Source organism: Somniosus microcephalus, chromosome 1 (assembly GCF_052327205.1).
Source record: "Somniosus microcephalus isolate GS21.2 chromosome 1, FLI_Smic_1.0, whole genome shotgun sequence".
Taxonomy (NCBI): domain Eukaryota; kingdom Metazoa; phylum Chordata; class Chondrichthyes; order Squaliformes; family Somniosidae; genus Somniosus; species Somniosus microcephalus.
Genome location: NC_140987.1, coordinates 119527354 through 119540346, shown reverse-complemented (window position 1 = coordinate 119540346; position 12993 = coordinate 119527354). Strand labels below are relative to the sequence as shown.

At 46.8% G+C, this 12993-nt stretch overlaps 1 protein-coding gene across 1 annotated transcript in view; it reads right to left on the bottom strand.

Moving 5' to 3' along the window:
- LOC147124323 (aminopeptidase O-like) overlaps positions 1 to 12993 on the bottom strand; it is a 138987-nt gene that overhangs the window by 87078 nt on the left and 38916 nt on the right. Inside the window, exon 3 of the mRNA XM_086001040.1 lies at positions 1123 to 1229. Coding sequence (XP_085857166.1) covers positions 1123 to 1229 — 107 coding nt within the window. The remainder of the gene's footprint in view (positions 1 to 1122; positions 1230 to 12993) is intronic.

The following is a 12993-nucleotide window of genomic DNA, read 5'->3' as shown; positions in this document are numbered from 1 at the left end:
TGATCAAGAAAATTCTCCTGAACACACTTCAGAAATTCCTCCCCTTCTCTGTTCTTAACACAAGCACTGCTCCATTCAATAGTGGGGTAGTTAGTTTCCCATTATCACTACTCTATAGTTATTGCACCTCTCAGTAATTTCTTTTCAAATCTGCTCCTATATCTCCTTCCCACTTTTTGGTGGCCTATAAAATACACCAAGTAGTATGATAGCTACTTTATTGTTTCTCAACTCCAACCAAATGGATTCTGTCTTTGATCCCTCAAGGACATTCTCTCTTTCTAGCACTGTAATATTTTCCTTAATCAAAACTGCTATACCTCCTTTTTTTCCTTTCCTATCTTTCCTGAATACCTTGCATCCTTTTTTTTGCTAGGTCTCAGTTATCACCATTTCCTTTGGCTGTGCAGTCAGTGATGATGGTTCATCAACTTAAAATTGTCACTAAGTGAGTGAGAAGAGAGGGAGTGGCTGAGGCGGAGACCATTGTATCTTTTAAGGGAAAAATGGATAGATATTTGAAGCAGATGACAATACAGGGCTGAGGGGAGAGAGTGCGGCAGTGGGTTTAGTACGATGGTCTGAATGACCTCCTTCTGTGCTGGAAAAATTCTACACTTCTATGGAGAATTCAACATTTCAAGAAACAGTGGGGGGGGGAATGGGAAATGAAAAATTGACATATCGTAGCTCAAGCAAAAGTGATACATTTTAGCAACTACATGTAACTAAAAATAGCTAAAATGTGGTACGAGTTTCTCCATGGTTTAAAACTTGGAGCACAAGGAATTTTTAACTGGGATCCAAAGGGAGCTGGGCCAAGCCAAACTGGTATATCATGTACTCCTGGAATATATATATATATGGAGTACGTATTTATTTTACCTGTTTCTGGAAAATGTTCAACTTAAAACTGAAAATTACACATCCCACAATAAACACCTACATTATGACTGCACACTTAAACCAGTTTAGTTCAAATATCTGGAGCCCCAAACTGTCTGATTCAAATGCATGTTTTTCATTACTGTTTTATAAGTTTCAAATTAATTTTTCAAACAACGAAATGTCTGATAATATGGCATCTCTCACAAGACTGATGTGCAATGTAGCTGTGCTCACCTCAGCACTTGCAATTCTTCTTCCGAGTTCTGAATTTCGTCTCGGAGCCTTCGCCATCGCAACAGGGACTTTAGTTGGTGCTGCTCTTTAGCTTCTTCCCGTGAAAGCTAGAGAAATATAGTCAATGAACACGTGTTTTCTAACTCAGGGCGGAAGAATACATTATTACAGCATCAAAAGATGAAAGAAATTAAAAATTCATTCTTCTCAGTATTAAACTTGTTAAGTGGACCACGTTTGGGAAAAATGCTGAAACCATTTGGGCCTTATTTACCTCCTCCCATTAATCGTAAACTGGTCAGCAAGATTGGTAGAAAGCGATCGTCGACTTTCCTTCCATCTTTGCTGCAACTATAAAGTCTTGCTTCCATGCTAAAACATATTGATGAAATTTGTGCCCCCAAAAATTGCTTGTTAGGTCCTTGTTAAAAGGGAAATGGAGAAAATTGTGCAGGTTTGCTCGGATGTCAAAATATATGAACATTGAATTCATTACTCTGTTAGGCCAATGAGATAGTTGTATGAAGGAAGGACGAGATTTCAAACTTTCAACACAGCATTTATAGAACCAATAGCAGATTTTGGAGAATGCAACCACATCGAACTTATTAACCCAAACCTAACCTGACTCCTGCTGGGACTCCCAACCCAAATCCGACTGGCAGCCCTGACGCAAACTGACTCCCTTTGAATCTGAAGTGCATCAGGTATGTAATTACCTACCTACTCCACATAAACATGTGCTTTCTCAGGATGGAAGATACATTATTACAGCATCAAAAGATGAAAGCAATTAAGCATTCAAAATTCAATCTGTTAAATAGACCAGGTTTGGAAAAATGTTGAAACCTTTTGGGCCTTATTTACCTTCTTCCATTAACCTTAAACTGGTCAGCAAGATTGGTAGAAAGGACAACTTGGCTCCAGACCTCATTACAGCCTTGGTCCTAACATGGAAAAAAGAGCTGAATTCCAGAGGTGAGGTGAGAGTGACTGCCCCTGACATCAAGGCAGCATTTGACCGAGTGTGGCATCAAGGAGCCCTCGTAAAATTGAAAATGGAAATCAGGGGGGAAAACTCTCCACTGGCTGGAGTCATACTTAGCACAAAGGAAGATGGTTGTGGTTGTTGGAGGACAATCATCTCAGCCCCAGGACATCGCTGCAGGAGTTCCTTAGGGCAGGGTCCTAGGCCCAACCATCTTCAGCTGCTTCATCAATGACCAACTCTCCATCATAAGGTCAGAAGCAGGGATGCTCACTGATGATTGTACAGTGTTCAGTTCCATTCGCAACTCATCAGATAATGAAGCAGTCTGTGCCTGCATGCAGCAAGACCTGGACAACATTCAGACTTGGGCTGATAAGTGGCAAGTGACATTCGTGCCGCACAAGTGCCAAGTAATGACCATCTCCAACAAAAGAAAGTTTAACCATCGCCCCTTGACATTCAATGACATTATCATCGTGGCATCCCTCACCATCAACATCCTGGGGGTCACCAATGACCCGAAACTTAACTGGACCAGCCACAAAAATACTATGGCAACAAGAGCAGGTCAGAGGCTGAGTATTCTGTGGCAAGTGACTCGCCTCCTGACTCAAGTGCTTGAATGCCACCCCATCAATGACCTTAAACATTCACTCCCTCTACCACCGGCGCACCGTGGCTGCAGTGTGCACCATCTACAAGATGCACATCATCAACTCGCAAAGGCATTTTCGACAACATTTCCCAAACCCGCGACCTCTACCACCTTCTTCTCTTCTTAGGCAGTCCCTCGGAACCGAAGATGATTTGCTTCCACACTAAAAATGAGTTCTCAGGTGACTGATGAGTCCAATGCAGGACCTACAGTCTCTGTCACAGGTGGGGCAGATGGTGGTTGAAGGGACGGGTAGGTGGGGTGCTTGGGTTGACGTGCGCTCCTTCTGTTGTTTGCGCTTGGCTCCTGCTTGCTCCTGGTGAAGAGACTCGAGGTGTTCGGCACCTTCCCGGATGCTTCTCCTCCACTTTGAGCAGTCTTGGGCCAGGGATTCCCAGGTGTCGGTGGGGATGTTGCACTTTTTCAAGGAGGCTTTGAGGGTGTCCTTGAAGCATTTCCTCTACCCACCTGGGGTGCTCTTGTCATGTCAGAGCTCTTGCTTTGGGAGTCTCGTATCAGGCATGCGAACGATGTGGCCCGTCCATCGGAGCTGATGGAGCGTGGTCAAAGCTTCGATGCTGGGGATGTTGGCCTGAGAGAGAACACTAATGTTGGTGCACCTATCCTGCCAATGGATTTGCAGGATCTTGCAGAGACAGCGTTGGTGGTACCTCTCCAGTGCTTTGAGGTGCCTGCTGTACATGGTCCATGTCTCTGAGGCATACAGGAGGGCGGATATCACTACTGCTCTGTAGACCATGAGCTTGGTGCTGGGTTTGAGGTCCTGGTCTTCAAACACTCTCTTCCTCAGGCGACCGAAGGCTGCACTGGCACACTGAAGGCGGTGTTGGACTTCGTCATCAACGTCTGCCCTTGTTGACAGTAGGCTCCCGAGGTATGGAAAGTGGTCCACGTTGTCCAAGGCCTCGTCATGGATTTTGATAATCGGGGAGCAGTACTGTGTGGCGGGGGCAGGTTGGTAGAGGACCTTTGTCTTACGGATGTTTAGTGTAAGGCCCATGCTCTCATATGCTTTGGTGAAGGTGTTGACGGTGGTTTGGAGTTTGACCTCAGAGTGTGTGCAGACCCAAGCATCATCTACATACTATAATTCGATGACAGAGGATGGGACGACCTTGGATTTGGACTGGAGGCGACAGAGGTTTAACAATTTCCCGTTTGTTCTGTACATTAGCTCCATTCCAGCGGGGAGCTTACTGAGGGTGAGATGGAGCATTGCAGCAAGGAAGATTGAGAAGAGAAATAACAACAGAAAGTGCTGGATAAACTCAGCAGGCCAGGCAACATCCGTGGAGAGAAAACAGAGTTGACGTTTCGGGTCTAACCCTTTTTCAAAACTGGAAAGGAAATAAAATAGATCGAAGGCAGGGCTGCGATAGAACAAATGAAGTAAAGAGGTATTCAAAACCAGATGAGATGGTAATAGGACAGTGGAGACAAAAGCCGTCTTTTGTCTCCACTGTCCTATTACCATCTCGTCTAGTTTTGAATACCTCTTTACTTCTTTTGTTCTATCGCAGCCCTACCTTCGATCTATTTTATTTCCTTTCCAGTTTTGAAAAAGGGTTAGACCCGAAACGTCAACTCTAATTTCTCTCCACGGATGTTGCCTGGCCTGCTGAGTTTTTCCAGCATTTTCTGTTGTTATTTCGGATTTCCAGCATCTGCAGTATTTTGCTATCGTAAGATTAAGAGCGTTGGTGCAATGACACAGCCTTGCTTGACCCCGGTCCGTACGTCAATTGGGTCTGTGGTGGATGCATTGGTCAGGGTCACGGCTTGCATGTCATCGTGGAGCAGGCGGAGGATGGTGACAAACTTTTGAGGGAAGCCGAATTTGAGGAGGACACTCCATTATCGCTCATGGTTGATGGTGTCGAAGGCCTTTGTGAGGTCAAAGAAGGCCATGTACAGCGGTTGGTGCTGTTCCCTGCATTTCTCTTGTAGTTGACGCGCGGTGAAGATCATGTCCATTGTGCCCCTTAGTGGGCGGAATCCACATTGCGGCTCTGGGAGGAGCTCTTCAGCCACTGGGAGAAGGCGATTGAGGAGGATTCTTGCGATATCTTTTCCTGTGGCAGACAGCAGGGAGACTCCTCTGTAATTACCGCAATCGGACTTCTCACCTTTCTTGAAGATGGCCATGATTACGGCATCTCTGAGATCCCCTGGCGTGCTCTCCTCCTTCCAAATAAGAGAAATGAGTTCATGTATTCGCGCCAATAATGCTTCTCCACCATGTTTTAACACCTCGGCGGGGATTCCATCTGCTCCTGAGGCCTTGTTGTTCTTCAGTTGTCGGATGGCCTTTTCACCCTCATGCCGGGCTGGGGTTGTACTGAGATGGTGGCGGGTAGCATGCTGCGGGATGGAGTTGAGGACACTTGCGTCGAAGACAGAGTCTTGGTTAAGGAGATCTTCGAAGTGCTTCTTCCAGCGGGCACTGACTGCCTCTCTGTCCTTGATGAGTACCTCTCCATTTTTGGCCAGCAGTGGGGTAGGACCTTGGGTGCTTGGGCCGCAGATGGTCTTGACTGCAGTAAAAAATCCACGCATGTCATGGTTGGCGGCTAGCTGCTGGATCTCCTGCACTTTCTCCACCCACCATCTGTTCTTTAGTTCGCGAGTTTTTTGTTGGGCCTCGGCCTTCAGGCGTCTGTAGAGCTGCTTTGTTGCTCTCGAGTTCTGTTGCTGGTTCCAGATCAGGAATGCCTTGCGCTTGTGGCTTATGAGCTCCTGGATCTCCTGGTCGTTCTCGTCGAACCAGTCTTGGTGTTTCCTGGTCGAGTGACCGAGCGTCTCTTCACAGGTGCTGATTATGGAGGCCTTGAGTGCAGACCAGGCGCTGTGGGCACTCTGTGTCTCTGCATCACTGGGAGTCATCAGGTTGGTTGTGAGGCACAGGTTTAATAGGGCTTTCTTAGCAAGGTCTTTGAGGCTCCAGCATTGATTTTCCTGCGGTATTGCTTCTGTTGCCGCCGCTGTTTTGGGTCTACGTTGATGGAGATGATAGAGTGGATTAGGCGGTGGTCTGTCCAGCAGTCGTCAGCTCCCGTCATGGCACGGGTAATGCGGATGTCCTTGCGGTCCCTCGCTCGGACGATGATGTAGTCCAGCAGATGCCAGTGCTTGGAGCGAGGGTGTTGCCATGAAGCCTTGTATTTGTCTCTCTGACGGAACCAGGTGTTGGTTATGATAAGGCCATGTTCTAAGCATTTCGTCAGGAGGAGGGTACCGTTGGAGTTGGCTTTCCCTACCCCCACTCTGTCGATCACACCTCCCCAGAGGTCTGTGTCCTTTCCAACTCTGGCGTTAAAGTCGCCAAGGAGGATCAGCTTTTCACCCATTGGGACTGGGGACAGGGATTGTTCAAGGCTGGAGTAGAATTCCTCTTTGGTCTCGTCTGTGGCTTCCAGTGTTGGGGCGTGCGCACTGATGACTGTAGCGCACTGGTTCTGGGCTACGGTGAGCCATAGAGACCTCGACCACCTAGAAGGACAAGGGCAGCAGGTGCATCAAACACCACCACCTGCATATTCCCTCCAAGTCACACACCATCAAGAATTGGAAATATATCATCATTCTTTCATCGTTGCTGGGTCAAAATCCTGGAACACCCTACCAAACAGCACTGTGGGTGTACCTTCACCACACGGACTGCAGCGGTTCAAGAAAGCAGCTCACCACCACCTTCTCAAGCAGTTCTGTGTACCACACCTTAGGAAGGATATATTGACCTTGGAGGGAGCGCAGCATAGATTTACCAGAATGATACCTGGACTCCGAGGAGAGATTACACAAACTAGGGTTGTATTCGCTGGAATTTAGAAGGGTGAGGGGGGATTTGATCGAAGTTTTCAAGATATTAAGGGGAACTGATAGGGTAAATAGAGAGAAACTATTTCCACTGGTAGGGGAGTCCAGGACTAGGGGGCATAGTCTAAAAATTAGGGCCTTTCAGAAGTGAAGCTAGGAAACACTTCTACACGCAAAGCATGGCAGAAATTTGGAACTCTCTTCCACAAACATCAATTGATGCTACAGGAATGGTAGCGTAGTGGTAATGTCACTGGGCTAGTAATCCAGAGGCCTGGACAAATGATCCAGAGACATGAGTTCAAATCCTATTAATCCTGTCAAATTCAGTTAATTGAATATATCTGGAATAAAAAGCTAGTATCAGTAAAGGTAACCATGAAACTATTGGATTGTCGTAAAAAAATATCTGGTTCACTAATCTTTAGGGAAGGAAATCTGCCGTCCTTACCTGGTCTGGCCTATATGTGTCTCCAGACCAACAGCAATATCTTAACTGCCCTCTGAAATGGCCTAGCAAGTCACTCAGTTGTAACAAACCATTATGAAATACAATAATAAGAATGAAACTGGACGAACCACTCAGCACCGGCTACGGATACGGCAACAGCACACCCAGCCCAGTCAACCATGCAAAGTCCTCCTCACCAACATCTGGGGACTTGTGCCAAAATTGGGAGAGTTGTCCCACAGACTAGTCAAGCAACAGCCTGACATAGTCGTACTCACAGAATCATACCTTTCAGCCAATGTCACAAACACCTCCATCACCATCCCTGGGTATGTCCTGAACATTGACTCTGGACCCCATGAAGTCTCATGGCTTCAGGTCAAGTGTGGGCAAGGAAACCTGCTGATTCCCACCTACCGCACTCCCTCAGCTGATGAATCAGTACTCTTCCATGTTGAACACCACTTGGAAGAAACACTGAGAGTAGCAAGGGCACAGAATGTATTCTGGGTGGGGGACTTCAATGTCCATCACCAAGAGTGGCTTGGTAGCACCACTACTGACCAAGCTGGCCGAGTCCTGAAGGACATGACTGCCAGTCTGGGCCTGCGGCAGGTGCTGAGAGAACCAATACGAGGGAAAAACCTACTTGACCTGATCCTCACCAATCTACCTGTCGCAGATGCATCTGACCATGACAGTATTGGTAGCAGTGACCAACGCACAGTCATTGTGGAGACGAAGTCCCGACTTCACACGGAGGACACCCTTCATCATGTTGAGTGGCACGACCACTGTGCTAAATGGGATAGATTCAGAACCGATCTAGCAGCTCAAAACTGGGCATCCATGGGGCGCTGTGGGGCATTAGCAGCAGCAGAATTGTATTCACCACAATCTGTAACCTCATGGCCCGGCATATCCCTCACTCTACCATTACCATCAAGCCAGGGAACCAACCCTGGTTCAATAAGGAGTGCAGAAAAGCATGCCTGGAGCAGCAGCAGCACCAGGCATACGTAAAAATGAGATGCCAACCTGGGGAAGCTGCAACACAGGGCTACATGCATGCTAAAAATCGGAAGCAGCTTGCTATAGACAAGGCTAAGTGATCCCACAATCAACGGATCAGATAAAAGCTCTGCAGTCCTGCCACATCCAGTCGTGAATGGATCATTAAACAACTAATGAGAGGAGGAGGCTCCATGAATATCCCCATCCTCAATGTCCTTGAGCTGCTGCCGAATTGCAGGTAAGTCTGTTTCCAATTCGTCGCCACTGTTGTGTCCGTGTGTTAATAGAGACACTGAAGGCAGGAGTTGGTTTCACAGGTGTTTACTGAACAAAGTCTGGAGGTTGACTAACTGATACAACACAATATACAGGCTTATATAGCCCGAGTGGCCATTACCGGCATTACAGTACACAGGGGGCTCTTAAAGGCACATACACTACAATTCCTCCCCTTTTAGCCAACCAGTACATAATATTTTAAGTAATCATTAATTACATGTTACAAGAACAATAATCTACACATTGCTGCAGTTAATCAATTATAAGTCAGTCTCTCTGGAGGCTTCCTGGCTCGGTCCGGATAACGCCTCGGTGGTGTAGTAGTTTCTGCTGGTGTAGTAGGTTCTTTTGGCAAGGCTGATTCGGCTTGAATGCCAGTGTCGGGTTCATCGGGTTCCAGTATCACCGGATCGGAGGTAGATACTATGGGTATCTCTACTTCACCATTAGGCGTGTAGAGTTGTGGTGTAGGTTGTCCCTTTTCAGATGACTCTATGATTTGGTCAGCATGGCGCCTTATTAAGCTTTCTCCAATGTCCACGGTATACATCAGCGGTCCTAGTCGTCTGCAGATAGTTCCAGGCTGCCATTTCTCGGTACGGTAGTCCCGGGCCAAAACTTGTTGACCTATCTGGAAGGTTCTAGTTGGCCTTTCATTCATGCCTTGAAATTGCCGGTTCTCCACGTCCCTTCTGATGTTTGGCTTGATCAAATCCAGCCGGCATCTTAGGCTTCTATTGAAGAACATCATGGCGGGAGTTTGGTTTGTAACCACATGTGTTGCATTCCTGTATGCAAACAAGAAGTTATCCACCTTATGCTGAAGTTTTATGTCTTCATTACCCATGGCCTTTATGGCCTTCTTGAAGGTCTGGACAAACCTTTCAGCCAATCCATTGGTGGCGGGATGGTATGGAGCGGACGTGTCGTGCTTAACCCCATTGTTTTTTAAGAACTTCCTGAATTCTTCGGACACAAATTGCGGTCCATTATCAGAACAGATCTGTTCAGGCAGCCCATTCCTGGCAAATATGGTCCTTAATACTGTGATGGTTTTTTCCGTGGTGGTGGAGGACATCTTTATTACCTCCGGCCACTTGGAGTGTGCATCAACCGCGATTAAGAACATTGACTCCATAAATGGACCAGCAAAGTCGATGTGTACCCTTTGCCATGGAGATGAGGGCCACTCCCATGGATGTAGAGGGGCTTGTGGTGGAGCGTTTTGGACCTTCTGGCATCCTAGGCAGCTCTTGGTCATTTCTTCGATGTCTCCATCGATACCTGGCCACCATACAAACGCCCTGGCTAGGTTCTTCATTTTCACTCCACCCAGATGCCCCTCGTGAAGCTCCTTTAGAACTTTATCCTGGAGTTTGGGTGGAATCACCACTCTGGATCCACACATCAAGGTTCCTCGGCACACTGACAGCTGTTTTCTTTGCGAGAATGCTGGCAACAATGGTTCGCCATGTGCTGGCCATCCCTTCACTGTTAAATCGTAGACTCGAGAGAGAGTTGGGTCATTTCTAGTTTCCCTTTCAATGGCAGAATTTGTTACTGGTAGACATTCGACTATGGCAGAGTGGAAAATCTCCACTGGGTCTACGGTAGGTGCCTCTTCTACCGTTGGCAACGGTAGGCGCGATAACCCGTCAGCATTCCCATGCTGTTTTGATCCTTTGTATTCTATGTTATATTGGTGTGCCCCTAGAAAAAGGGACCACCTCTGTAGCCTTTGCGCTGTCATAATGGGAACACCCTTTTTAGGGTTGAATATGGAGATGAGGGGTTGATGGTGAGTCAACAAGGTAAATTTTTGTCCGTGTAGGTAATGGTTGAATTTCTTCACTCCCCATACCAGGCTGAGTGCTTCCCTGTCGATTTGGGCATCGTTACGCTCAGTTGAGTTCAATGAGCGTGACGCAAAAGCTATCGGCCGTTCTGAGCCATCAGGGAATCGATGCGATAATACCGCTCCTACGCCATAAGGGGATGCATCGCACGCCAGTCTGATTGGCAGTGATGGGTTGTAATGAGCCAAAACTTCTTTGGACGTGATTAAGTCTTTGCATTTATGGAAGGCACGTTTACAGTCTTCGCTCCATTTCCAAATTACTCCTGTTTGTAGCAGTTCATTAAGAGGGTGCAGAAGAGTTGATAAGTTCGGTAAAAATTCATGATAGTAATTTATTAATCCCAGGAACGACCTTAATTGTGAAACATTTTCAGGTGCTGGGGCTTTTAAGACCGCTTCAATTTTTTCAGGTGACTTATGCAACCCTTCCTTATTAATTATGTGGCCACAATATGATATTTGATTCTGCAAAATTCGCATTTGGGGCGATTTGCTCGTAGGCCTCATTCTCTCAGCCTAGTGAGCACCTGCTCCAAATTGGCAAGGTGCTCGTTGTCATTTTCTCCTGTTACAAGGATGTCGTCTAGGTAGCATTGAGTCCCCGGGATCCCTTGGAGGACTTGCTCCATAGCTCTTTGCCAGATAGCTGGAGCGGATGCTACTCCGAAAACCAGTCGATTGTACTGGTACAGGTCTTTGTGTGTATTTATCGTGAGATACTTTTTAGAGGCCTCTTCAACCTCCATCTGTAGATATGCCTGTGCCAAGTCAATTTTGGTGAAACATTTCCCTCCGGATAGTGAGGCGAAAATATCTTCTATCCTCGGAAGAGGATACTGTACCGTGTGAAGGACCGGGTTTACAGTCACCTTGAAGTCTCCACAGATGCGAATTTTTCTGTTCTTCAGATTTATCATTATTCAACGTTTTCTTCATGACCGGGACGATGGGTGTTGCCCACTCGCTCCAATCTATTTTGGATAATACGCCTGCCTTTTCCAAATTCTCCAGCTCTGCCTCGACTGCTGGACGAATTGCATATGGCACCGGTCTTGCCTTAAAAAACTTGGGAATTGCCGCCTCTTCCACTTTTATTGAGGCGGTGATGCCTTTCAAGGTTCCTAGTTTCTCTTGAAACACTTCCTTGGCGTTGGCCAAGATGTCTTTTAATCGTTCAGGTATGACGTCATCATCATTTTTTTCCTTACTGGTTACCATCAGTGCCTGAATGGAGTGCCAGTCTAAACGTATTTTCCTGATCCATTCACGTCCCAACAGCGGTGGACCACCATCTTGTAGAACGTATAAATACAACTTCTGTATTTCCTTGCCGTTGTATACAACAGACACCCTTATTTTCCCTTTGGGGTATACTTTCTGCCCCGTATATGTTTTCAAGATAATGGATGTGTCTTTTAAAGGTATATGCGGAAATAGCCGCTCGTAATCCCGTCGATTTATGACGGTCAGAGCTGATCCTGTATCTAGCTCCATTTGAACTGGGGACCCTGCTATCGTGAGGGTAACCCAAATGGTCTGGTAATCTTCTTTGGCAATTACATTATGTAATTTGAGACAGCTTAGTCTCTTGTTTTCTGAGTCGCTAACGCTCTTCTGGTCTTCGGAGCTACTGTCCGTCATCATTTGTACCTTTCTGTACTTTTCTTTATTGATTTTTTTTTTCCTGTCCGTGGATTTTTTTTGTCCAGATCGGCATACCCATGCAATGTGACCAATCTTTCCGCATTGCCTGCATGCTTTGTCCTTGAACCAGCAGTCCCTCTGGTCATGGGTGGATCTGCCGCAGCGATAACATCTCTTGAAACCCTGTGTCCTTTCATGGGTGCCGAAGTCCTGTGTCTTTTGTTGTGTCTCTGCAGCTCCTCTTGCGGCTGCTTCGTATGATACAGCCATACTGAAAGCCTTGTCCAGTGTCAAATCTTTCTCAGAAAGCAGCCTTTCCTGTGTTCCTTCACTTAGGAGACCGCAGACAAATTTGTCTCGAAGATAATCTGCTAGTCCTGCCCCGAATTGGCAGTGCTTTGATAGCTTACTTAATTCGGTGAGGTAATCAGCGTTACTTTCATTCTTGTGTTGATTCCTCTTGAAGAATTTGAATCGTTCCGCTATCAGCAGCGGTGTTGGGTTTAAGTGCTCCTGTAGGGTATCAACAATTTCCTTAAAATTCTTGTCCATTGGTTTGGCTGGAGTGATTAAGTTTCGTAACAGCCCGTATGTCTTTGCGCCCATTAGATTTAGAAGTACTGACGCTTTTTTATCATTTTCTATTCCATTTGCGGTGCAATATACCTCCACTCTTTCCACACATGTGGTCCAATCCTCTATATCGTTATCAAAAGCATCAATATTGCCAGCCTTAGGCATCCTGGAAAACAAATGGCGCTTCCCGCGCTTTTCTTTCTTTCCTGCAGAAAAGATATGGCGCTTCCCCGCCGCTGCTGCCGATGACAACGCTGTTTTCCGCGTTTTTTTAAATTTTTTAAATTTATTTACAGGTGGAGACTCATTCCCGCCGGACTCTCTCTGCTAGGTCTGAACGCCGACCTGCTTGCAGCGCCGGCCGTTTCCCGAGTGCTCCCTCCCCGTCTGTTACTGCTTGCATCCACCTTCGCTGCTTGGCCTCGCTGCAGAACCAGCCGATGGAGCCCCAGCCCGACGCCCAGGAAGGGTTACTGCAGTACCTGCCACCAGCCCGGCTAGCTGGTGAAACCACAGCTTTTTCTTTTTCTTGCTTTTCTTCGACTTTGGACGTCTGAGGAATCGAT